The sequence below is a fragment of the Phascolarctos cinereus genome, unplaced genomic scaffold, assembly GCF_003287225.1.
Source record: "Phascolarctos cinereus isolate Bilbo 61053 unplaced genomic scaffold, phaCin_HiC Scaffold_4;HRSCAF=312, whole genome shotgun sequence".
Lineage (NCBI taxonomy): Eukaryota > Metazoa > Chordata > Mammalia > Diprotodontia > Phascolarctidae > Phascolarctos > Phascolarctos cinereus.
The window spans coordinates 22,345,263-22,373,109 of record NW_027555847.1 but is presented as its reverse complement, the minus strand read 5'-3'; the positions used below and the strand labels follow the sequence as shown (position 1 = coordinate 22,373,109).

The window sequence follows — 27,847 nt, the reverse complement described above, 5'->3', positions numbered from 1 at the left end:
GGTTGAGCATTGGCCCAGTTTGGTACTGGGGAAAACCCCATCAGTCCCTTCTTCTTTGTCTGCATATGGCTTCCTCTCTTGGGTGTCACTAATACACTAATATTCTCCCCACAGAGACTTCGAGAAATAAATGCGACAACAGCAAGAAATGCCCGAAGGATTTCTTTGCCTTTAAGATCACAAGCGGAGCTGCCAATGTCGTGGGACCCTCCATATGTTTTGAAGACAACATGTAAGTCTTGCAGCAGCTGCTTGCCCACCTTTGAGCCAGAGAGCTGGTCTCGCTCTTTTCTTTCCATGTCTGGAGTCATACATCTCCTGAGGCCATTTGAGCACCACGATCTCATGGTTATTTAAATGGATCCATTGGAGAATTCAGATTTCCAGTCACCAAATAAGTCCAGAAGACTTTGGCAAGGGAGCAGGGGAGTGTGGGAGGTGTAGAGAGGGTCTTGTTTCTCCCACTAATGTAGATCACATGGCAGGAGGGGATGGTGGCCCAAAATGATGGTGAGTAGCGTCGGCCGGGTCATTCATTCCTGTGTACTGACTAGTCAGTTAACAGTACATAGGATAACAGATTAAGAGCTAGAAGAGGAGCAGCTAAGTGGCACAGTAGATAGAGCACCAGCCCTGGAGTCAGGAGGTTCTGAGTTCAAATCTGACCTCAGACACATAACACTCTCTAGCTGTGTGACTCTGAGCAAGTCATTTAACCCCAACCACCTCACCACAAAAAAAGAGCTAGAAGAGACCTTAAAGGCCATCAGATTTGACCCCCTCATTGTACTGAGGCATTAGAAGTTCAGTGACTTACTCAGGTTCATATAGCTAATAAGTGTCTGAGGCAGGATTTGAACCCTGACTCCAAGCCCATTGCCCTCATCCACTCCGCCACGCTGTCTCTCTTGGTTAGCTGATAGTGGTTGAGATTGAGTATCCCCAGAACTGGAAAAGAGACTGTGTCAGAAACCCCCCAGGAGACCTCCCTACATATATACCCCAAAACATCACATGCACTCATTCTGATCAGACAAGAACTACAACTAATAAAACTTGGCTTAAACCTAACCAAGGTGATGTACAAGTATTCATTTTGGAGAATAATGTCCTAACCAGAAGGAACCTCCTCTTCTAAATGAAGGCAAAGATGCTGGCAAGGTAGAGCTTTCTAGATTATTCTGCCAGAGGACCTAGTTACCCACTTGTTTTCACCCTTTGTCTTTTCATAGCAAATGGTCTCTGCAAGCCTGGGCCTAGCTGGGGGCTAGGTCTGCGGTTCCTCTGGGAACTCCCGGGTGAGGGCACTCCCTTTGACCAACGCAGGTCAGCATCTCCTCCGCAACCTTAGAGCATTGCCTGAGTACAGAAAGGGTAGGTGACTGGTCGCAGAAGTGAAACTTGAATCCAGCTCTTACAGGCTCTGATGGCTGCCCCTCTAACCAATCTGCCATTCAATGAGATGGAAAGAGAGCTAACTGTCTCCACTACTGGCTATTATTGGAGGCTCCCCGGAGGACACACCCATGGCCAAGCTCCATCTGCACAGGTGTCTGTCTTTTTGTCCTCCCTGGCCCTTTCCAGGGCTGCCCTGAGGGCTGGTTTAGGTCCATGCCAAGGCTGCTGCCTCTAATTTTTCTTCCTTCCCCTAGACTCATGAGTGGTGTGAAAAATAACATCGGCAGAGGACTCAACATTGCCCTGGTGGATGGTGAGTAACTGATCAGCAAGGTTGATAACGCACCTACTGTGTACTCAAGGCTGGAGAAGGGTGCAGCTTGGGAGAGAAAATCATTAGAAGGGCAAGATGTGGTTGCTACCCTCAAGCAGCTTTTAGCCTAGACCCATAGCACTCTCAGAGGTTTGCCGAGTGCTTTACAATATCCCTGGGAGGTAGGTGCCACTATTTTCCCCCTTTTACAGATGAGGAAACTGAGGGTCAGAGATCTTAAGTGCCTTCTCTGGAGTTGCAGAGGTGCAAATGCCATACATGCCAGTGGCTGGTTTCTAATATATGTCTTGATGGCTTCAAGTCCAGGCCTTTATTAACTGTGCTGGGCTTGCTCTACGAGGCAGTCAGTATTATTCTACAAGTGAGGAAACTGAGTCTAGAGAAGTGTATTATTATGACCCCCAACTCTTTAAACCACTATGGGGAGGGGGGTCATAAGACCAAAAATTTTGTCAAAAGGGACCCTAGTGGTCATCAAACCCAACTCCCTCATTTTACAGATAAAGAAACTGAGGCCCAGAGTTCTCCTCATTCTTCCATTAGACCTTCCTAGAAATTGCTCTTTATTTCATGGCTGCTTCCCTTTCCAGATATATACCTCCACAAACCCCGAAGGGGTCTGTGCAATGGGGGGAGGGCGCAGGGTTCAAGGAGAAGGATTTGGCCCAGCTCTCCTTGCCCAGCCAGGGAGGTTTCCAGCTTCCTTCTGCACACCAGGCAAGATCGGGGCTCAGTTTAGAAACATAGCCCGGGTTCTGAGAGCAATGAGGAGCCATCCTCGGTCCAAGTCAGAGCTCAGGGGGCCATGAGAGTCAAGGGAGGATCACCAAGTGTGTCTGGAGTCTCTGCAAAGACAGAGTCAGCTGTAGCGGAGGCAGGGGAACCCAGGCCCCAGCACGGGCTGTGAAAATCAGTGGGTGAAGGGCTGTCTGAAGCCGCACCCCATGGTCTCAGGGCGGCTCGTTGACTTGCAGTGGACATCAGCAAGCTTCCTCTCTGACTGTCGGCTATGTGGCGACATCTGGTTTTCCCTCTCTCCCTCCCCCACCACCTAGCTCTCAGATCATCCTTTCCTCTTAAAGCATTTCCCTCCTTTCTGTTATTTACTCCTTGTGGGATGATGGGCAAATTACTTCTACCCTCTGAGCCTCAGTTTCCACATCTGTAAAAAGAGGGGTTGGACTAGGTTGGACTGGGGTCCCTTCCGGCTCTGGGTCTGAGATCCAGTGACTAGGCTTGGTAGGCTGGAAGATGCCACTGGCTGATTGGCATTAAGGGGGAAGAGGAGGAAAGGGAGGGCTAGCCTGATTCTTTTTAGGAGAAGTCAACTGGATACCATTGCCTTAGAGTGGGTGCAGAATGCTGCCACGCCATCCTCGGCCTCCCCTCCGGCTCAGAGGGGCCAGGACTCGAGGAGGGCCCCATGGGCTGCGTCTGGCTCATAGCAGAGGAGGCAGGAAGGGAGAAAGGAAGGCCAAGAGAGAAGAAATCGCTTTTATCACCTAAGACGACTCTGTGGAGAAAGATCAACATTTCCTCTAAAAGATGCAGTGAAGCGTGTTCTGAGGACTTGTAACCCATTAACTCTGAGGGGGACTGTGATGGATCGATGTGGGGGGAAGGAGGAGGGAGAGAAGCCTGTAGTCGTAGGAAGAGCCCAGGACTGGGGCCAGGAGCACAGGACCACGAGACTCTAACATTTACTAACTGTATGACCCTGGGCAAGTCACCTGACCCTCTGCCAGCCTCAGTTTCCTCATCTGTAAAATAAAGTTTACATACATAGGGAGACAGCATGTACTCATACAGGTTTCTACACGTATACATATTAAACAACACACACAATATATATAATATATATTTTAAAATATACAATATATAATATTGTTTTACATATATATCATAGATTTTTAAATATATTAAATATATATTATGTAGTTTAAAATCTATATCATATAGATTTTAAAATGTATAATATATGTATATATTTGCGTGTTATAAAATATATAATATATGTAATATAAAAATATGGTATACGTGTATGGCATACATTTTAAAATATGTTAAATATAGTATATATCATATTTTAAAAAGATTTTATATATATATGTATATATATACATATATATACATATATATATGTATATATACATATATATACATATATATATACATATATATGCATGTATTTTTTAACTGGGCCTGTGATTTCCTTGTATCAGGAGCTCCCAGTGAAGAATTTCCTTTATCAGATCCCCCAGTATTCACCCACTCTCTGTCCTTCTGGCTGGCAAGCTTTCACTCTCATCTCTCCAAGCCAGTTTTGTCCCCTCAGGGGAGCTATGACCTCACTGCTACCTATAGCCTGCAGCTGCAGGTAGCCTTGGGGAACACCTGCTCTTTCCCTCACCCCAGCAGATTCACCCTATTCCTCCAACCCTACCTCCCCTAGCATCTCACAGGTAACCCATGAGTAAGAGCCATCTACCCCAACTTTTTAGTTTGGACAGGACATAATGAGTCCCACAAGCTAAACAGGCTTAGATTTTTCTCCAAAAATTCAGCCCTCTTCCCAGCAACCCCAAGTTTGGCCAGGGCACCAATCGGATCCAGATTAACAACCTCAAGTGTCATCCTGGACTCTCCTTCATCCCACTTAGCTGATAAGTTGCCAGTCAGCATCATCCCCCAACCTTGCCCTCTAGGTCCTGGCCTCCAAGTCCCAAAAGGGTGTTCTAGGAGAGAATGTCTGTCCCAGGCTTCTGCCCTAGCACAGGCAATGTGAAAGTCCAAACTGGTTCTTTAAGCCTCCCTCTGGAAGCAGGTTAATGCAGGTGCTAGACCTGAAGGCAGATGTCCAGCTCACCCCTGGAGAAGCCTGTGTAAGCCCTGTTTTTATACTTGTCTGCTCCTTGGCAAAACTCCATCTTTAAGGAGGGAATTGGCATTCTCCTGACGGTTTCCTTCTGTTAAAGTGAGTGAATGCCAGGCTCCAGCTTTCCCTCACTGGCTGTTTTTGAAAATTCTAAAAATCCCCAAAGGTTGGAAGAACTCTGGACTATACTGAATTTTTCTCAATATTCTTAATGCAGAGGGATACATATATAGAAAGATGATATATGAACGGGTGATAAAAGGATGGATGGATGATAAATAAATAGATGATAGGTAAATGGATGAATAGATGATTGCTAGACTAATTAGATAGATGACAAATAGATGATAGATTAATAGATAAATTAGATAGAGGGATAAATAGATGATAGATTAATAGATAAATTAGACAGAGGGATAAATATATGATAGATTAGATACATAGATGAGATGATAGACAACAGATAAAATGTATAGATGATAGATGGATGGATAAATGATATAGACAGATGGACAGGTAGATTAGATAGATGATAGACGATGGATAGATGATATATAGATAGATGGACAAATATAGGCTAGATAGATGATGGATAAATTATAGATAAGTGGGTAGATTGATAGATAAATAATAGATTAGATAAATAGGTAAGGTTATAGATAGGTAGACATATATAGACAATAAATAGATGTATAGATGGGAGATAGACAGATAGATGGATAGATAATGGATAAATAGATAATAGATGACTGAATAGATGATACATATAGATAGCTGGGTAGATAAATAGATGATAGGTACATGATAAAAGGGTAGATGATAGATTAGATAACTAGATAAGATGATAGACAGATAATAGCCAGGTAGATGGATAGATAATAGATAACAGATGGAAAGCTTGATGGATAGATGGATGGATGGATGATAGATAAATAAATAGATAATAGATGATGGATTAGATAGCTAGATAGACAGGTGGATGGATAGATAATAGATAGATAGATGGATGGATGGGTAGATAGGTGATAGATAATTAGATGATAGATTGATAGGTAGACAGAGACAGACAGACAGACAGACAGACAGACAGACAGACAGACAGACAGATAGATAGATAGATAGATAGATAGATAGATAGATAGATAGATAGATAGATAGATAGATAGATAGATGGATGGACGGACGGACGGACGGACGGACGGACGGATGGATGGATGGATGGATGAACAAATAAAAAGCTCTTTTAGCAGATAATCCACATAACTGGCTGACTTTCTGCCTTGACTTCTGAAACTTGCTGGATTTCCCAAGACCACAAGGTGGATCTGGGGGTATAGATCTGGGAATCTGTTCCTTGCGATGTGAGGCATTCTCATCCTCAACAAGCAGTTGTGGTGCAGACTGGGTAGGGAGTACTTCCTTGGCATCAGGAAGATCTAGAAGCCCATCCAGCAGCAGATACTCAAAGGAAATGTCACATTTTCTCACGGAACCGCTATGGGCAGTGTACAAAGTCCCACAGTCCCGTGAAAGGCTCAGAAACACCAGGCCAGATGAATAATAATAGCTGACGTCTATACAGCACTTACCACTTGCCAGGCACTGTGCTAAGCACTTCGTAACTATCTCATTTGATCTTCACAACAGCTGTGGCAAATAAGTCTTGTTCTTATCCCCATTTCAGAGATGTGGAAACTGAGTCAAACAGAGGGTGACTTGCCCAGGATCACACAGCTGGTGTGCTTGAGGCCAAATTTTAACTCAGGTCTTCCTGACTGCAGGCCCAGCACTCTGTGCACTGTCGCCCCCTAGCTGCCCACAGTAAGCTCCTGGAGGACAAGGATTGTTTCATTGTCTTTGTATTTTGTATCAGACACAGTTGATGCTATGGATAGAGTGTTCTGCCTGGCCTCAGGAAGACCTGAGTTCAAATCCATCCTCATATACTTAGTAGCTGTGTGACCCTGGGCAAGTCACTTAACCTCTGCTTGCTTCAGTTTCCTCAGTTGTAAAATGGGGATAAGAACAACATCTGCCTCCCAGGATTGCTGTGAAATGAGAGAATATTTGTAAAGAGTGTAGCACAGTGCCTGGCACATAGTAGGTGCTATAGAAATGCTTATTTCTTCCTCCCCCTTGCATTGTCAGCACCTGGAACACAGCAAGTGCTTCATAAATGCTTATTTATTGATTTGATCATCATTTTATCCACTGAAACAGAAGTCTGCCAAAAATCAAACATGAAAGACAATGAAGAGCTAGACAGCACCTGTCCCTGGATCCAGTTAAACTCCATAAGATGTAGCATGAGGATAAAAATAAATAATAACTCATTCAGACTCTTAGTGAGAGTAAGAGATATAACCATCATAAGCATTCACATAATGTCACGTCGAATGAACTCCCTGGGAAAAAGGATCAGCCCGGAATGGATGGGCCAGCAGGCACAGGTTCCAGGCTTCGTCTAGGAGGAAATGTCTACTGGGAAATCTGAGATCCACTGGAGTTTATGAGTATTTAAGATTTGCAGAGTTCTCCTAATTGCTGAGACCCCTGCAAGCCCTCGAGGGTGAGGACTGCCCATTCCTTGGGCGTGGGGGAGTGTCTTTAATCATCATGGTACATGGTACAAAGAGCCCCACGGACTCAGCTTCCATCCTGCACCTAAAAGTTTCTGCAAAAGAAAACTTCCCACGTGTTTGGGGTTTACCCCATCTCTTCTACAACACTGCCATCTAGTGAATTCTGGAAGAACAACAGTCTGTTCTTCATTGAGGCTAGTCTGGTTTCCATCTGCCTTTCCTAGAACTTTGTAGACTTAGAGCTGGAAGCAGGAAGAGCTCATGCCAACCTCCCCTCATCTTATAGATGAGGAAAATGAGGCGCGGAGACAGGAGAGGGCTGGGAGTGAGCAGCAGAGCCAAAAGTAAGCCTTTGACTCCAGGTTCAATGCCTTTTTCTACTTAATAAGAAAGCATCTATTAAGCTCCAACTGTGTGTCAGGCACTATGCTAAGCACTGGTGATACCAAAGAAAGAAAACCCAAGTCTCTGCCCTCAAGGAGCTCCCATTCTTATGGAAGATACAATGAACATACGAGTAGATGCCACATATATACAAAATGAATACCCACTAGTTTTAGGAAGAGGTGTGCCAGCAGCTGAGGGCACCAGGAAAGAATGCACGAAGGACATAAGTCTTGAAGGAAACCAGAGACCACAAAAGTAGAGGCCAGCCAATCTCTAAATGCTTATTAAGGGCCTACTATGTCCCAGACCCTGGGATGGGCACTGGGGATACAAAATTTAAAAATGAAACAAATCCTGCCCTCAAGGAGCTTACATTCTATCGGGACTTGAGACCCTGATTGTCTTTCTATTCCAAACCCAGGCACCATCAGGTTCTTGGATAGGGACAACTAGACAGGTGCTCTGTCTACAGAATAATTCTTTGTTTTTTCAGGGGCTTTTGCAGATGGGAATATAGGCTTGCTATAGAATTAGGAAATATCCATCTGGAGCTGGAAATGACCTCACAGGCCGTCCCCTCATTTTGCAGATAAGGAAACTGAGGCCAAGAGAGGTTAATAAAAATGCTTGTTGATTTGGTCATCATCATTTTATCCATGTGAGCAAGAGTCTGCCAAAAAAAAGCAAACATGAAAGAACAATAAATAGTAGAGGGGCAGCTAGGTGGCAGAGTAGCTAGAGCACCAGCCCTGGAGTCAGGAGGACCTGAGTTCAAATCGAGCCTCAGACATGTAACATTCACTAGCTGTGTGACCCTGGGCAAGTCACTTAACCCCTTTGCCCCACAAAACAAAGCAAAACAACAACAACAATAAAAACCAATAGTAGCATAGGCCCTTACCCAAGCTTACACAGATAACACACATTGGAAGTGAGATTTAAACCCACCTCTTTCCCCCAAATCCAGATGCCTCCCTCCACTCTCTGACTCCTTATTATGAGTGCTGTCTAAAGATAATAATGATAACTGGCATTTAGGTGGGTCATTAAGGTCTGCAGAGACTCATTTGGTCTTCTCAACAATCCTGTTAGCTAACGATTATCATTAATGTTATAAATTATCCCCATTTTCCAGATGAAGAAACTGAGGCTCAGAGAGCATAAAAGACTTGCTCGGGTTAGTATGGCTAATGTCTATGGCAGGTCTTCCTGACTCTATGTCTAGCATTCTACCCACTAGGGCCATTATGAACCTGGGTTCAAATCCCACTTCCAGTGTTTATTACTTGTGTGACCTTTGGCAAGTGACTTAACCTGCCTTGGCCTCAGTTTCCTTATCTGTAAAATGAAGGGCTAGGTGGTCTCTGAGGTCCCTTCTGGTTTCAGACCTATGGCTCCTAATACCATAGCAAGTCTGTATTCACATCTGCAAAGGTCCTTGAAAGGAAGAGGATTTGCAGGAGAGACCATCTAGCTTGTCCTGAATCAAGCACCGGATAGTACCTCGGTTTGGAATGAAGAGTATAAGCAGACTCATCTCCTGACAGAGAGATGATGGACTCAAGGTGCAGGAAACACACTTCCCTGGATTTGACTGATGTGAGAATTTATTTTTTTGGCTAGGCAATGGGGTTAAGTGACTTGCCCAGGGACATATGGCTAGTAAGTGTCAAGTGTCTGAAGCTGAATTTGAAGTCAGGTCCTCCTGACTCCAGGGCTAGTGCTTAATCCACCTGATGTGAGAATTTGTGTTGTTTGACTACATAGATTAGTTTCAAGGGTTTTGATTTTTTTTCTCCCGGTGAGGGACAGGGGCAAAGAAAATGAATGCTCATTAGTTATTTAAAAAAAAATAAGAGAAAAGCATAAGCAAGGGCTTGGTATCTGAACATAGACTTGTTGAGGACAGGATCTGTATCATTTTTGGTTCTGTCTTTGCATCTCAAAAAAATTTCCTTCCCAGCTAGCAAGTCCCCATATCTCAAAGCAAAAGACAGATTGAGTGTTGTAATGGGCTGTCTGTGGTTCTATGAGCCTCCCTCAGGTAAAGCTTTCAAAGGGAATTTTAATGAGCACTTGCAAACACAGAGACTCCCAGGGAAATTCTGATCTCAACAGACACATATAAATCCATCAAAAATGGCACCTCTAGCTTGAGACGCTACAGATTCACACAAAGAAAGCATCCCTGCAAAGAAGATGAGGTTGGGTTATAAATTAGGGTATGTCTCCTAGAGTCCAGCAGGCTAATTTGACACAAGATTAAGCAGGCTACCAGCGTAAACCTTAAACTCCAGGCAGAGAAAGAAGAAGGGGAAGAGAAATGAAGATATGGCCAGGCCAGTGGCTTGAGAGAAAGGGAGAGAATCAAGAGAGAGGGGGAAAGAGGAGAAAGAAGCAGCTTCTCTGGCTGAGAACCTAACAAAGAAGGTGAAAACCAGACATGGCCGCCTAGCTGGGAGCCAGAGAGAAAAAAAGAGGGGGAAGTGTGTCAGGGGGAAGGGGAGAGGGAGCCAGAGCCGGGGGGGGGAGGAAGAGAGAGAGAGAGGAGAGAGAGAGAGAGAGAGAGAGAGAGAGAGAGAGAGAGAGAGAGAGAGAGAGAGAGAGAAGAGGGTGGGAGGGAGGGAGGGAGGGAGGGAGAGAGAGAAGAGGAAGGGAGGAAGAGAAGGAGGGAGAGAGAGAGACAGGGAGACAGGGAGGGAAAGGGGCTGGGGAGAGATGGACAGAGATAGGGAGGGAATGGACCCTGTTCCTGCTATTTCTAGTCTCATCAGGACACAGTCTTCTGGCTTTGGAGTCAGAGGAATCCTGGGTCTTCCCCTTATTATGAGCGTCTCACGACAAATCAGCTCCTCTCTCCAGGCATCAGCTCCATCTATAAAATGAGGGAGTGGGACAGACTGGGCCCTGAGGCCCCCTCTAGCCCTAGATCTTGGATCCTGTGAGCCCCTGACTTCCCTTCTTGCTCAGCTGCCTTGGAGTGTGGGAGACAACATCACACCTGCATTTCAAGTTCTATGCAAATTTGGGGGGGGTGCTTTAGAAAGACACACTGGTCTCTTAAAATTGAGAAGGCCAGCAACCAGCAGCCATCCCCCTCATCCAGTCACAAGGAGCTTTGTTGTTTCTTTTCCAAGACCAATTCTGAATGGGGTGGCCATGTAAGTGGGGATACACAGGACGGATGGATGGCTCCATCTGAGGTAGCCAGAAGGTCCCACACAGTAATGTCTCATATCTGTCCAACTTGTCGAGTCACTAGAAGCTATTTTCTCTGATGTCATAGTTAGATAAAACCTGAGCTATAGGAGTTCATGATGATTGTGTTTTCATTTCTACCCTTAGGAGCAACAGGAGTTCTCAAGAAACACGAATACTTCGATATGTTCTCAGGAGGTAAGTATTCACTTTCATATTGAAATTAACATTCTGCAAAAGGTTGTCTGGTTTGGACTGTGCCGGTGATGTGGGGAATACATCGGAACAGTGATAAGTGGCATTTCTATGGCATTTTCAAGTTTGCAAAACACTTCTTACATGTCATATCACTGGAGACTCCCAACTACCCTGTGAGGTGGCTACTGGAGGTGTTATCCCCTTTTACAGATGAAGAAACTAAGAGTTAAGGGTTAAGCCCAGGGTCACTCAGCTAATCGATTTGAGATGTGGCAGGATTTGAATGCAGGCCTTCCTGACTCCAAGTCCAGTACTCTAACCACTGTGTTCCATTGCCACTTAGTGGAACAGAAATTATTTTTAATTTGTAAGAGAAGCCTTTTCCCTCCCCCAAATGCTAGCACCTTCCCTCTGACATTATCTCCAATTTATCTTATCTATAACTTGCTTGTCTATAATTGTTGGTAATATTGTCTCCCTCATTGGACGGTGAGCTCCTTGAGGGGAGGTGCTATTTTTGCCTTTCTTTGTCTCCCCAGCATTTAGCACGGTGCCCAGAATGCAGTAGGTATTTAATAAATGCTTATGGACTGATTGATTGGTCAGTCAGTTGCAAAGCTAAGATACACAGAGAGGCAGCCACGGTCTAATGGAGATCTGGCATGGGAGTTAGGAAGACCTGGCTTCAAAATCTTGTCTCATACACCAACAAGCTGTGTGATAATGACAATCAATCAGTCAATAAGCATTTATTAAGTGCCTACTATGTGCCAGGCACTGTGGTATTTTTATAATTAGCGTAGAAATTAGCATATGCTAAGTGCATTAGAAAGGTGCCAACAAAGTGGTGTGAAGGAAAGAGGACCAGAGAGAGACCTTCCATGGGTGGGGAGGGGAGGGGCACCTGAATGAGGGTCTGAACTGGAGTGGGGCTGATGTGAGTTTCACAGAAGGGGTTAGATAGGACAAATGAACCAAGAGGACTCAGGAGTTGCCTGGATCACAAGGAACAGGGAGGATTCTGAGATGATTCTGACATTCGGAGACTCGAGAAGGATTCTGGTGTCTTTAACTGCAATGGAGAAGTCAAGAGAAGAGGCAGGTCTGGTGGGAAGAAGATGGACTCCATCATAGAATCAACAAGCAGTTATTAAGCACCTACTATCGGCCAGGCTTGGCACTAAATGTTGGGGACCAGAGAAAGACCAGAAGATAGTGCCTGCCCTCAAGAAGCTCACAGTCTAATGGGGGAGGTGACACACAAATAACTGCGTCCATATGACATAGAGATAGGTATAGATGGAAGGAAATCTCCAAGGAACCTGGAAGGGACTTGAAAGGCATTGAGTCCAACATGCACTTGAAGAACCCCCTACCCTCCCTCAAAAGAGTTCCAGCAGCAAGTTGTTCAAGTATCCCCATTTTCCAGGTAAAGGGACAAGGGTTCGGAAAAATTAAGCAACCACACTAAGCCAAGTAGAATCTGAACCCAAGTGTCCTGACTCCAATTCTTCCACTGCCGCACCCTCTTAGATCAATAAGGAATGAATGTGGGATGGGAATACAGCTTTTGGGGCTATTCCCTACCTATGACTTCATCCAAATTCCCATTGTGTAAACTCCAACCACCAACGCCATCCGCATCAGCACTCCTGTTATACCTAGTTCTTAGATAATATCTCTGGAGACAATTAGAGGTCAAACAATTTGCCCAAGATGACACAGGTACTCAGGTCTTCTGGACTCCCTGGCTGGCCCCCTCCCAACTATGACACACAGCGATGTAGCATAATGTCCAGTACCGGAGGAGAGCATTATTCTCTTTGAATGAGTGAATGAAAAAGCATTTATCAAGCACTTACTGTATGCTAAGAAGACTCTCAGCTCTCTAAGACCGTAAGCTAGCTGCAGAATAAGTTGCAATTTTCCTTGGTAGAGGAACTTTCCTAACTAATGGTTCCCCACGCCCATAACATTACAGATTCAATTTTTTAGAAAGCAAAGGGTAACCTAGGGGAAGGTTATATTCAGAAATGGAGACATCATTTTTTTAAAAAAAAACTCTAAGGGCCAAGAAAGGATTCTTATAGAAGTTGACACAACAGCTTTGTCACTAGAAAGCTTTGGGGACAAAGGATATTATAAAGCATCAGCCACCAAACCAACTTCCCCTTCAGCCTGGCAGGTGGATTTTCTGGGTCGCTGGAAGTCCCTCTCCTCCTTTGCCTGTTTTTGTATTGCCAGTGCTTAGCACAGTGCCTGGCATGTAGTAGGTGTTTAATAAATGCTGATTGATGGATTGATTGCTTAAATGGAGAGAGAAGCCCAGGGCTCAGGCTTGGGGTACACACAGAAATGGAGGCTATAACTGTGCCATGGTACATCAGTAAGACGGGCTGCCAGAAATATGGAAATGCGCCCCAGCCAAGGGAAAATGCTTGGCACATGGAAAGCACTCGGCCTTCCATCTGTTAATGCAGAAAGGTTTCCTTTCCTCAGAGCTGCTGAACTTGGCTTTGACTCTCTCATAATCTTTCACATTCTGCATTCCCAGGTTGGCCAAGAGTGGGAGAGGGGGGTGGGAGGCAGCACTGTACTGCTCCCAGGGGCTGAAGAGCAACATTAATTAACTTAGCTGGCTCCCTTCATGGGCTGCACTCAAGTTTTGCAGAACAAATACAGCCCATTGATCCTGGGGAATGGTTCCCCACAGAGAGGAACAAAACAACCCAGCCTGCCAAGCTTTCTTTTTCTTGCTCCTCTCTTACAAGAATTGGCCTTGCTTTTGCTCGCCGTAGGAGGGCCTGGGCACCCCCAGGAAGGGCCTGCATTATCCTTTGGACTCACCATTTCCATCCCTACCACGGCTGACCAGTTGCAGGGAAAGGTTTCCCTTGAGAGAGAGAACAAACAAGCATCACTGTGTAGAGCCTGTGGACCCAGAAAGATGAACCTTTTAACGTGATAAAGATGTTACCTCTGATCTGCTTGGTATAAAGTTTAAGAAGATAAAAAATAATAATGAGCTAACGCATAGACAGCTCTTTAAGGTTCGCACAGTGCTTCATGTATGTTACCTCATTTGGCCAGTGGAAGATAGAAATGTTCATCAATGGGCCATTTTTGGAAAACACTCAAGACCTCCAGATTTTTCTTGATTTGAAGTCCAAGGACCTGTGTGACCTTGAATGAAATCACTTCACCTCTCTAGGACTCAGCTTCCTCATCTGTAAATAAGGAGGTTGGACTCTAAAACCTAGCATTCTAAGATCCCATGGCTACAAATAAAAATTCATCAGTACTCTTGAGGGCTTTCTTGCTGCCAGTCCCTTCTCTAAACTGTGGCCAAGCCTTCCAGACACCCACATCCAGAAAAGTGCCCAGCTATCCTCTGTGAAAGTATAGACTCTGAGGGAAGAAAAATTTTCACTCCAAATAGTTGGCTCTAGTACCAGAGGGTTTGAGTTCAAATCTTGAATCTTATGCTTACCACCTGGGTGAGCCTCAGTTTCCTCATCTGTAAAATGAAAGGATTGGACAGGATGACTTCTGAGGTCCCCTTCAAAAATTATAGATTTGACTCTTCTCCCTTGAGATGATTCACCAGGAAGGAGGTAGTGGTCAGATGGGGGAAGATGGAGATGCAGAGTTTTAAAATATAAACTTTTGAGGTAATAGTACCTGAAAGCTATAACAGGATTGTGATTTTTTTAAAAAGATACTTCCTTCCCACAGAGACAAAGAGGAAAATTGTTTTCAGAGAAGAACAATATTTACTTACTTGTATAAATATTGTATCCCTCTTCCCCACCCCTTTTGAAAGCAGGGAGTGTTTCATAGGGTAATTAACAAAAGAACTTCAGTTTTCAGAAAGCCATTTGATGGTCCAAGAAAGATCCAGACCTTGTCATCCAATTAGTAACTTGAGGAAATGGATGATACTTACTCTGTTCAAATGGACAAACATTTATTAAGCACCACCTATATGCCAGGTGAGGGGCAGCCATGGTATCAGGGGCCTGAAAAGTCATTTAAATTTTCAGTGCCCCAGCCAAGTCTCCACTACAACAGATATCCTAACCTGGCGTCCACAAACTTTTTTTTTAAGATTTGGATAACTAGTTTAATATAGTTTCCTTTGTAATTCTATGTATTTTAGTTTGTGCATCATATTTAAATCTTAGCTCTGACATTTACCACCTGTATGACATTTAGCAAATCACTTAAACTCTCTGGGCCTCAGTTTCCACATCTGTAAAGACTATTCTGAAAAGATCCCTAGGCTTTACCAGTTAGTTGTTCAATAGCATTTATTAAGCAGCTACTATGTGCCAGGCATTGTGTTAGGCACTGGACTGCCAAGAGGTCTATGATCCAAAAGAGGTCAATAAACTGCAAATCAGGCACCAATGTGCATCAGTGAAGAGCATTTCCTCACTGGGAATTCCTATGCCAATGAAATCCAGGTCCAGACCCCACCCTCTCCAAATAAAACAACATAAATGTAATTAGTCCTGTCTTCAACCCTGAGAATATAAAATAATATAGGTCCCTCCCTCATGGAGCTTAAAAGTCTAATGGAGAGAGTCAGGGGAAGCAATGGTGTATGCAAATAATTCAATTCAACAACACCTACCAGGTACCCAGCACTGTATCAGGTGCTGAAGACTGAGAGATTTTTAAAACATCAGTGGCAGAAAGGTGTGAGTCCACGTCCAATAGACTCCAGATTCATCCTTTTTCCTTTTTTTCTTTTAGATTTAAATACTAAAACTTAAATACATAATGTGAAAAGAAAAAGAAACACATAAACTTAAATATTAAAACAAATATAAAATGAGAAATGAAAAAAATCTGATGTGCACAGCAGAATTTAAGAGAGGATTCAAAATACATAGCAATAAATTTCCATTTCAAGAAAGCCTATAATACTATGAATTGTGTTGAGAGCTGTCTACCTTTGCTTCCTTATAGGTTTTCCCCTTCCCCCAGGCTACAATTAGGAGTGGATATATTTATATAGAGATCCTTTTTTTCATTATACCATTTGGATTTTTTAGCAGGATTTGAAAAAAAAAATCGAATTCTAAATTCCTGCCCTCAAAGGGCATTCTCCTTAGTTGTGGGGATGGGTTGACTATACAACATTTATGCAAGTAAGTCACCGCCAATACAAAGTGGTTTCAAGAGGCCAGAGTGAGAGAAGGCAGTATGGGATTTGGAGTGAATCGAGGATCCCGAGGGCTCTAAGGCTATCAGGAAGGTGAGGCAGCTCTGAGCAGAGGACATCCAGGCAGGCTGCCTGGCAGCCTAAACTGGGGTCTAAAGGAAGAGGAGGTGGCCAGCACATGCACAGAAAGAGAGCAGACATTCATCCCAAGAATCAGACAAATGCAAAGGATGCTTCATTTTTAAAAATACCAGTTGTCATGGTGTGGGGAAGGACCATCTAGGGCTGAGTAGCTTCTGTCAGAAAAGAGCCTGGATAGGAATTGGGGAAGCACTGGGAAAGTCCCCAGAATGCCCTTGGAAAAGGAGACAAGTTTGGAGACCTTGATCACGCTACCTGACAGGTACAGTTTCTGTGGTTTCTTCCCCTTCATGGGGAAAAAGGGACCAGGCTGGGGCAAGGGGGTGAGGTGTCCATAAAAATCTCAGACTTCTTTCTGCTTATCTGAGGACAAATAGAGTGCCAGAGTAGGAAGAAGGACGGATCCAGGCCCAATGCCCTCCATCCTACAGCCCCATTTCTGCCCCTAGCTGGGGGGAAAGCCCTGTAATGCTGTGTGGGATGGCTACACATACCTATTATAATTCTAGGATACTAAGACACATTCTCAAGACTACGGCCCTGGGGAGGGGGGAGGGATGGCATGGAGAGACATTAAGAGCGAAGACAAGGAATGCCCAACAGAGGGAGGATCATTCATTCTCTTCATCCTCCCTAGGAGGCCTGGGGTGGTTCGGGAAAGGCTTCCTAGAAGAACCATCAGCTTCACTGCATCTAAAGTGGGAAGGAGCCTTAGAGGTTATCTAGTCCAACCCACCCCTATTGTGTATATGGAGAAACTGAGGCCCAAGGTCACCCTTAGAAGTAAGCCACAGTGTCAGGATTTGGACCTGGATCATCTGACACCAGACCCAGTGCTCTTTCCACTATTCCCAACCTGTCTAGTTTGGCTACTAAACATAAGGAGACATTTGAAGAAACTAAGAGGTCCATCCATGTAAGAAGACTGTTGTGACTGAATGGAAGTCCAAAACAGGTTGATCACCTATCTTGGAAGCTTGTATTTCTAATGAGACCCTAAAATGGAAAGTGGGAGGTTTTTTCTGTCAATAAGGGGTGGAGAGAAGAGTGCCCAGAGATGGGGAAGAGCACAAGTGCTTAAGGAGATAGAAGATGCACCTGACCTCTAGCTTATGCTTTTTTCTTTTTTCCTCTCCAACAGATATTGATCCTTTACTGACATTCCTAAAAGAAATTCCAGAGAAAACCCTAGTACTGGTGGCCTCATATGATGACCCAGCCTCAAAGTAAGTACAAAATCACTCAGCATCCCACCAGATTATCCATTCTGAAAAGTAGCTTTTGGGCCCTCCTTGGTCCCCCTTTGGGGCTGTTCCTATAAAATATACTGCCTTCTGCCTCACTTTTTGAACAAAGAATCCCAAGTCAAGGAGCTCCCTCCCCTTCCTTTCCCTCCCTCTCCTCTCTTTCCTTCCCTCAATTTCCCTCGATTTCCTTTACTCTCCCCTTCCCTTCCTTTCCTACCCTCCCCTCTCTTCCCTTCCCCTCCTTACCTTTCTTTTCCTTCACTCCCTTCCCCTCTGCTCTCTTTTCCTGTTCTCCTTTTCCTCTCCTTCCCTCCCCTCCCTTTCCTTTCCCTTCTCTCCCCTTCCTCCCCTCCCCTCCCCTTCCTCCTCTCCTCTCTTTCCTTCCCTCCCTTTCCTTCCATTTCCCTTCCTCTCCACTTCCCTTCCTTTCCTCTCCTCCCCTCTCTTTCCCTCTTCTCCCCTTCTTCTCCTCCCCTCCTTTCCCTTCCCTCTCCTTTCTTTCTCCCCTCCCCTCCCTTTCCTTTCCCTCCTCTACCCTTCCTCCCCTTCCCTCCCCTCCCTTTTCTTTCCCTTCTCTACCCTTTCTCTCCTCCCCTCTCCTCCCTTTCCCTCCTCTTCCCCTCCCCTCCCCTCCCCTTCCTCCTCTCCTCTCTCTTCTCCTTCACCTTCCTTGAGCCTCAGACAACTCCTTAGGACCTATCTTTTATGTTATAGGGCAGGTGGCAATTGTAACTCATTGTAAGGGCTGAGGAGGATTTCCAAGTGGGGAGGAGTTCTCAATGCCATCCCTAGCACAATTGTGTTCTACCTGGAGACACAGAATCACCTGTACCAAGTGATGACAGATTGTATTCTCTTTTGACTTTTCAGATTGAACCCAGAAGCTCGAAAGTTACTCACTGCTTTAGGAAGTACCTATGCAGAAAGTGTTAGCTTCCGCGACAGCTGGGTCTTCTTGGGTGCCAAAGACATCAGCGGAAAAAGTCCCTTTGAAGAGGTATTATCCCATATAGTTTGTCTGAGATGAGGGCTTACAGTTAGTCTGAGGCATCCTGGGGGGCAGGACCTGCTGGAACAGAGAAGCAGGATAGAACAATGAGAAGAGCCACCTGGGTTCAAATCCTACCTATGACACTTAGAATCTGTGTGACCTTGGGCATGTCACTTAACCATTCTGTGCCTTGGTTTCCTCATCTGTAATATAAGGAGGCTGGACTAGAGAGTCTCCAAAGTCCTTTCTCGCTTCATTTTTGTGGTTCCATGAACTTTAATAGCCATAACAAAGGAACCCAAAGTGGATGATCTTCTGAGTCGTACATCTATATTGGGTCCCCAAGAGCAGTTGTGTCAAACTCATATAGAAGAGGATACAAAAATGGCACAGAATCACAAATTAACCTAATCTATGTTGTCAAATACTTCCCAAAGTATATTCTGATCTGCTTCAGGCAGGCCAGGAGCTTCACAATTCTGCCCAAGAGTTTTTATCTTAAAAAACTTGGATAAGGGATAGATCATAGGTCAGGAGAAGTAAGGGTGCTTAGCTAACGCCTGGAGCCAGGAGGGATAGTTGGGAAACTCACTGGGGGCCTGTCTCCAGAGCTGTTGAGAGGGCTAAACATTTGTTAATTTAACCAATACCAGGCTCCTTATTCATAGGGCAAGCACAAGAAAGTCAATTGGTCAGTTAACAAGCATTTATGAGATACTCAGTATAAGTTAGACCTTGTGTTAAGTATCAGACTGTGCAAACGCTTCTTTTAAAATAGAATTCAAACCTCCTTGTGAGCTATAAACAAGTTATTTATTCAGTGACAGGCCAAGGAGTTACCATAGCCAGATGGCAACCCAATACCTTGGTGGGGGTACTGCAGATGGAAGAGATTGACTGTTAAATGGACAAATATGTAGACAGGAGCCTAGTAAGCGAATTTCTTTCTTGATTTTTCTCTGTGTGTTTGCCCCCCCCCCCAGTCTTCCACCAGGACTGGACTTTATTATTGTCCTCTGGGGAGGGGAGAGGGGGTCTAAGTTTCTGCCAGTTGCAAATGTATTTCTGAGTGAAATGTTAAAAACTTTCTGGGTCAGATCTCCCTCAATAGAAATCTTGTCTGTGGACAATTCAGTCATTTCCATGATCTTGTTCCTCTGACTGGGACTGACCCTACTTGGAGGTAGAGAAGATAGTGACTCTTCGGTGCAATTTTTAAGATCCTGAAGGGGCCCTTCTTGGGCCCTAAAATCTTTCCCACATTAGACCAGCCTAAATGTGCTAAATTTACCTATTAGTCTTTCCTTAGGCTGATGGCATTGAAGACCTCTCTTAAAATGGAAATCTGTTATCTGGGAGAGGTGACTTGCTAAGACATTAGCACCAAAATGGCTTAGCCACAATCACTTAGCAAGAGTGTAAAGAGAGTAAATCAGAAGATGAGTCAGTTTTAACGGAAGGTCCTGAGGATGATAAAGGTAGTAGGAGGGGCATTGGGAACTCAAGGTTTGATGATAAAGGTGCTTGAAGAATGAGGTGCTGAAAAAAAACCAATTAGAATTTATATAGCACACTGAGGTTTCACATACGATCTCATTTGATCTTCATAATAACCCTGGAAGGAAGGTGTATAATACTATCTTGATTTCATGGATGAGGAAACTGAGGCACAGAGGAGTGAAGGAACTGTCCAGAGTCATATAAGTAGTGAGTGTCTGAGCTGGGGTTTGAACATTGATCTCCCTACTCCAGGCCCTGTACCCCATCCACTGTGCCCTAATACCTACCAAGAAAATATGTGTGAAGGCATTTTATTTCTTTTTTTTTTTTGAGGCAACTGGGGTTAAGTGACTCACCCAGGTTCACACAGCTAGTAAGTATCAAATGTCTGAGGCTGGATTTGAACTCAGGTCCTCCTAACTCCAGGGCTGGTGCTCTATCCACTGTGCCACCTAGCTGCCCTGCAAAGGCACTTTCAAAAATAAAAAGGATTATCCCCATGCATTACCTGCTACCTGTGTGGCCTTGGACAAGACATTGGCTCTCTGAGCCTACATTTCCTCATCTGTAAAATGAAAAAGTTGGATGTGTTGGCCTCTGAGGGACCTTCCAGCTCTCAGTCTATACTCCGAGGGTCAGGGACACTATGACATGGTTCTTCCTAGGGAGAATGGGCAGTGGGTGGTGCAGTGGATAGAGCACGGGGCCTGGAGTCAGGAAGATCTGAATTCAAATCCAGCCTCAGGTATGGACTAGTTGGATGTCCCTTAACCTCAGTCACTTAACCTGGTTTCCTCAACTATAAAATGGGGGCAATTCCAGCACCAAGGTTGTTGTGAGGATCAAATGAGATCATATTTGTAAAATGCTTCGCACAGTGCTTGGCACATAGTAGATGTGATACAAATGCTAGCTACGATTCTTATTTCCCTTGGATAGCCTCACATCACAGTTGTTGACCAGATTCTCCATCTCTTCACAGATTTTAAAGAACAAGCCACAGCAGAACAAATATGACGGGTGGCCAGAAGCACTGACGGTGGAGGGCTGCATCCCCCACAAGGTGATATAGGGCCAGCATGGCAGCTCAGGTCTCTCCACAAAGCCTCCTGCCTCAAGAAGTTCTGGGCTGCCTCTAAGAAGAAGCGGAGCTTGGGGCAGCAGGAGGATGCCAGCCCCCAGGGGTGGATGGCAAGGGTCAAATAAAAGCAACCATGTTGAAAAGATTTTTCCAATTGATAATCAGAAGCATCTCGGATGCTTTTCCCCACCCCCAGGGACACCAGCCACTGTGCAGGGTCTCAAGCCTCACCCCTAAGTGAGATGACTTTGGAGCCGAGGCTTGTCCATGATTCTGATGCCTGCTGATGTTTCTGTTGGGCAGGAGGCTGATTGTCTCCAACTCAAAGAGGACTGAGGAATAGAGCAGCAGAATTCAATTCTATTTTGTTTATTATCGCTGTGACTTTCTACTAGTTGTGTAATCCTGTATCTTGTCTTCTTTGGGGGAAGAATGAGAAAACTTTTGGACAGATGTCTTTGGTCTTCATTTTTCTACAACTAGAGTCTACTCAAAGTGACCCAGAAATCTTGGTCTAAATTATTCATTTGTACAGAACTGTCTTACCAATCGATGTTAGCCCACTTTTGGAAGTAACAGGAGCTAGGGGCACTCCTGGCAAAATCTCAATATTCTTTCTGTTTTGTTTTGGGTTGGGTTGCTTGTTGTTTGTTTGCGACCAGATGTCTCCATCTTGCCCAGTTGGAAGAATGGTGGCCACTTACTGGCCCAATCCCATGATTGATCAAAGTGCAGAATCTTTGACCTGCCCCAGTTAATGACCTGCCTCATGAAGCCCCTACCTAGGGCTCACCATATTGGTGCCAGACCTAGTTTGTACACCCAATCAGTCTTACTGTGCCTCAGAACTCCTGAGCTCAAACAATCCACCCACCTCAATCTTCCCCAGGGGCAGGGCCCACAGGTGTATTAGCCAACACCAAGCACATCCCAGCTGGATTTAAATGCCTGTTCACACCAACGAAAAGTCAACGGAGATTTTCCCACTCCTCTCTTTTCCTTCCCTTCTCTCCACTTCTCTCTTTATGATTTGAGGCAGATTTATACCAGAGAGAAGTCAAGGCCTTTTCCCTATTTGCCATGGTTTTGGAGTGCTCTAGGGAAGCTCCAGTGGGCAATATAGAGGATAAATCCTGAAGCATTAGATCCCACGGAGGAATAAATGAATGAAATTAAAAGCATTTATTTATTATTTATTATGTGCTGAGCGCTGGAAATACAAATACAAAACAATGAGATAAGCATAAGATTACAAATATAGCACTAACAGGCCATCTAGCCCAACCTCATTTTACAGATGAGGAAACTGAGGCCCAAGGTGGGTCAGAGGTGGGATTTAAATCCAACCCTGACCTCAAAGAGAAAAATACTTCAGAGGCCTGTCCCTATGGGCACAAACTATTTACAAATAAAACTTTTCAACCTTGACCTTAGGTTCCGTTTTTCCATTCAAATGTCAATAATTGAATGAGATTTGATTCAGTTCAATAAGCATTTATTAAATGACTGCTGTGTACAAAGAAAGGCAGTATGGGGGTGTGAGTAGAAAGGCAGCCAGGAAGACCTGGGTTCAAGACCTGCCTCTGACCCATTCTGGCTTTGTGACCATGGGTAAGTCACTTCTTGGGCTCTAGGCAACTAAGACTTTTAAGTTGAGGAGAAGGTACCAGCCAGCATCAGTAGAAAGAGTTGTTTTTCTCACCTGGCAGTTCCCTATACCCTTGAAATCACATGTCCAGTCCCCATCTCCTATTCCCATTTGCAAGACTCTGCTTCCTATGGAAAGGAGCAAATTTCAGCTGGGTAGAGCACAGATTTATCCTTCCAGAATGAAAGCCACTAATGAATACTTTAGCAAAATCAAATCTATGTTTTCACTATGCTAGGCCCTACCCTTGCCCTTGAGGAGCTTACATTCTACTGGGGGGAAATAGCATATATAGTATGTTGCGTTCAGAAGGATGTTGATAGATGGGCTGAAGGTCCTGGAGTCCATGCAGTTCTGGCCTTAGGTGGTCTCAGGTACTCATAGCACCCTGCCTGTAGTCATCTCTCTTCCCTCATTGTCATGGACCTCTGTTTTCCCTTGACCATTTAGTATGCTGGTGGTCTTGACAATTTGGGATTTGGGAATGGTCATTGCCAGGATTCATGGACTGGGACTGACCAAACAATCTACCACACTCAATAGTCTGCCTCTTCTGCTACGTGCCCAGAACTAAATATCTATCTATCTATAGGGAAATAGCCATAGCAGAGGTCCACAGACCCATCCACGATGGAGCCCCCAGCAGAGACAGAATCCTATATTGCAAGCATTGCTGCAAATAACGGATGGAGAGTTGAATAAAAAAGACCACGCAGCCCAATATGGTGGGCCAGTGGGCTCAGGTCAGACTACCCTCAGTAGATACCAGAAAAAGGACAAAAGGGTGAAAATGATCAACACGGGGGGGGGGGGGAGGTGCATTTCCCACTGGATGGAGATAGAACAGAAGGGCTCAGTGACTCCATTTCCTTGTTTGGTTGTGAGTTTGGTTGTATCTTTGTGTGTATGTGGTGTGTGTGTGTGTGTGTGTTTGAGATTCAAATTCTTGATACTGGATTCTCTCTCAGTAATGATTCCAAGAGGACGCTCTCAGGGAGGCCTCTATTACCTGGTTTGATGGGGAGAGAATCATGAAGAGAGAGATGATTTACAGCCTCTGCTTTTTATTTCCCAAATGTGAAAGAGGAATATGTGTTTTCAAGCACTCTACCTGGGAGCAGGAGATTATGTTCTGACAGAAAGACAATTTTCTTCCTTTCATCTTCCCAGTTCTGGAATGGACACCATAAGCTGGGTTACATGTGCTTACATACATGATTATGTGAGGGAGAGGCACCATCAACTGGGGGAATCTGTGGGACAACCTCTCTGAGCCTCAGTTTCCTCAAGTGTAAAATGAAGATCACAACAGCATCTACCTCATAGGGTTGTCTGGAGAACCAAATGAGATAATATCTACAAAAGCACAGCATAGGTATTGTGGTTCATAGTTATTGTGGTTCAGTCATGACTGACATGACAAAAACAGGAACTGCCCCTGCTTTCAAGGAGCTCCCACATTAAGAGAAGAAGATAGCACATAAGTAAGAGTGGAGCGGTAGCCACCAACAGGTACATTGGAGAGTTCCCTGGATGACTGTGGGCTCCATGGGGGAGTCGATTGACACATTCCCAGGAGTAACAGCAGAATTCATTTATTTAAGGTTCCAGAAATGGAAATCTGGACAGCAGAGGAATTAGCTGTAGTGGAGAGAGGGAAAAAAGGGAAACACAGCTGGCACCTGCCTACGATACTGAGCCAGGGGAGACCCTCACCAACCCAATGCTCAGCACATTACCTGACACACATTTGGCACTTAATAATAGCAAGTTGTACACAATAGATTTGAAGTTTCGTGTGTAATCATCTTTTTTTTTCCATTCTACTATGTTATGGAAAAGCACGTTTTATTTCTTAAGTTTGGAATAAAATAAATTTTAAAAAGAAAAAGATAAATGTTTATTGATTGATGGATGGGTCAATCAGCAGGCTCAGCCTGGGAATTCTGGATCTGAAAAGGTGAAGTCCTCAGGGCCTATTCTCTAGCCTGGCTGGCAAGCCCAAGCCCAATGATGAGAAGATGGCCAGGCCACCTGCCTATTGAAAGTACTTGCCACAGTGAGGGGGTATGGAGGGAAGGCCACATAGAGCCACTTGAATGCCAGCCCAGGTCTGGCTGGCTGTACCTAGAGAGCAGCTGAGTGGGTATGGCCCCTCAGGCTAAACTGCCAGTGTGTCTGCCAGTTCCATTCCCTGGAGAAAGTGAAGAAAAATCTTCCAAGAAGTTGTCATTTGAGTTCCGCTCAGTAGGTGGAGCCCAAGATCAATCAGGAAAAGATTACACCATGAAACTTCAGTATGGCTGGGGAGCTCTAGTTAATTGAATATTCTGGTTAAATGAGAGCGAAAACCTCTGATATGATACACTATCCTTGGTGCTCAAACCATGGTGGGTGTAACTCCATGTTTCTTTGATGAGTCCTGAGCCTGGAGGGCCTGGGAGAAATAATGCTGACCACCCAGGATCCCTGCCAAGCAGAGACAGCCTGATGCATTGAGCAGAGAACTGAACTGGAAGTCAGGACACCTGAGGTCTCTTGTTCCAGCTCTCCTGCTGAATAGCTGCAGGTCTCTGGATAAGCAAGGATGTTTCTCTGGGCATGAACCTTTACTGTTGTCTGATGAGGGAACCGGGTTCAAGGCTGGTCCCCAGCAACACCAGATGGTTGCCCAACTCATCGTGTCCAGAGTTGGACTCAGTCTTTTTCCTCTCAAATGCACCTGTCTTCCAGACTTCTCTATTTCTTTTGAAAGCACCTCCATTCTTCAAGTCACACTGGCTCAATACGTTGGTATCACCCTGGACCCCTCAACCTCTGTTGCCCTATATATCAATGCCAAATCTTGTCCCTGGGACCCTGGACTCTTATTGGTGAACTCTTACCTTATCTTCTCTGAAGCCAAACAACCATGCCTCTTCAAAGTCATTTCCTAACCATGGCAGGTGCATGTGCCCTCCACCCACCCCATGTCCCCTTTTCTACCTCTGCCCTGCCTTTTGGGGGTCTTCCCCCATCATCTTTGAGGGAGAAGATATGGTCTTGCTTTTGCATTTGCATCCCCAGTACTCTGCACCATGCTTGGCATACAGTAAGAGGTTAATAAATGCTTTCTCATTCATCTCACTCATGCCTCCATCCCTCATAGCCACCATAAGTTCAGGCCCTTATCATCTCTTAACTTGACTATTACAATGGTTTCCTCATTGGTCTCCCTGCCTCAAGTCCCTCCCCTTCCAGGCCATCCTCCTTTCAGCTTCCCCAGTGATTTTCCTTAAGCAGGGATGTGACAGTATCACTCCCTACTTAATTATCTCCAGTGATTCCCTATTGCCTCGAGGACAAAATAGCTTATTTGGCTTACAATCCTTTATAACATGGCTTCAGACTAGCTTTCTGACTGCCAATGGCCCAGCCAAAGTGGCCTCTTCTCTGCTCCCTTCTATATGGGGCTCCTATTTCCATTTCTGTGCCTTGCCTTCCCTCATTCTTCCACTTTGTCATCCTTTTCCCTCAACTGAGAGCACCACCCCCTTAAACTCCCTGCTATCTATTCTGCCTACACAGTAACTTCTGCATATATGTACATACAGACTCTCCATGCTAAAAACAAGAAGTCTCCACTTAGACCTCTTCTGCTTGCTTACGGCCATCCCATTTCCTTCCTGGCCTTCCTGCAGCTGATTTCTCTCCTCCTCCTTCCTACCCCATCCCTCAGTCCCTCTGGGCCAGGGCATTTGAAAGTGAGTTAGTTAGCTTAGACAATAAACTCATTATTGATAGAGAGAGGAGAAGGGGGCTACAGGAGGTCCTCGAGGACCTCCCCAGAGACCCCAGGCCACACCCATGCATTATGAAAAGAGTCTCTAGAAAACAACAAATAACTCCCTGGACCAAACTGCTTCATTACCCCAAGGCTCCAAAACCTCAGTTATAAAATAAGGGGGTCGGGCAAGGCAAACTCGAAGGTCCCCTCCCCCTCTGGCATTCTGTGGCTCTATACATTACCTTACGTTACCTTAATGCATAAGCCAGGATAGCTAAAGTTGTGTGAAATCTCTCTGGCATCATTTAAAGCATAAGTTTGATTTAAATGGAGGATGAGACTGATACTGACACAGAAAGACATAGAGAAACAGAGAGGAGGGGAGAGATACATACACAGAGAGATAGTAACACAGATGGGGGGAAACAGAGACATAACTGAGAGACAGCTAGAGAGAGAGAGAAAGAGAGAGAGAAAAAGAGAGAGAGAAGAGAGGAAGAGAGAAGAGAGAGAGAAGAATGAGAAAGAGGAGAGAGAAGAGGAAAGAAAAGGAAAGAGGAGAAGAGAGAAAGAATGAGAAAGGAGTGAGAAAGAAGAGAGAGAGGGGAGAGAAAGAAAAAGAGAGGGGAGAGAGAAATAGAGAGAGAGAGAGAGAGAGAGCGCGCACTATAGAAACATGAGTTACCATTGTCATCATAATTTTTATACCAGTGAAGAACAGACTTGTTCAAGGTCACATAGCAAGTTAGGGGAAAAGCCCCAACTCCAACCTGGCCTCCACGTCCTGTGCTCTTTCTAGCGCTTGCTGCTTCTTCACTCTTCTAATTCCCACTCAGCCATCCACCAGGACACCATCTTCCTTGCTGCCAACATCACAGCATCCTCCCCAGCCTTTCTAACTCTTGTTCTTACTCCAATCAACACTACTATAGCTACTGGAAAAGGTACGACAATGGGCCACTCGAGGGTAACTATCCTCATGATGATGACCTGCCATCCCTATGATTTTCCAGACCAAAGCTCACTTCCTGGACACCATTGCTCTACCTATTAGCATCTCATTAGAAAGTAAACTCCTGGAAGGCAGAGATTTTCTTGAAACTTTGTTTGTTTTTGCATCCCAAGCACATGGGGTTGGTCCCCATGGACCAGTAATTTCACTGTTACAGGGAATTTCTGATAAGGAAAGTACATCCTTCATGCACATGATTTCTGCAATTTATGGTCTTGGACTCTAAGACTTTCTGAGACCTAGAGCTGCCTGGGGGCACTGAGAGGTTAAGTAATGTTCCCAAGGTCACAGAGCCAATATGGGTCAACAGAGTGACTTG

General features: G+C 44.8%; 1 protein-coding gene across 2 annotated transcripts in view; it reads left to right on the top strand.

The window, feature by feature from the left end:
- The window catches only part of FAM3D (FAM3 metabolism regulating signaling molecule D), a 53,715-nt gene extending 32,157 nt beyond the window's left edge, over window positions 1-21,558 (top strand). For both annotated transcript variants that reach the window (XM_020969100.2, XM_020969104.2), the window contains 6 exons: window positions 115-232; window positions 1,653-1,711; window positions 10,922-10,972; window positions 17,425-17,509; window positions 18,401-18,527; window positions 21,004-21,558. In XM_020969100.2, the coding sequence (XP_020824759.1) occupies window positions 115-232; window positions 1,653-1,711; window positions 10,922-10,972; window positions 17,425-17,509; window positions 18,401-18,527; window positions 21,004-21,093 (530 nt within the window). In that variant the 3' untranslated portion in view covers window positions 21,094-21,558. The remainder of the gene's footprint in view (window positions 1-114; window positions 233-1,652; window positions 1,712-10,921; window positions 10,973-17,424; window positions 17,510-18,400; window positions 18,528-21,003) is intronic.
- Window positions 21,559-27,847: the final 6,289 nt, after the last annotated feature.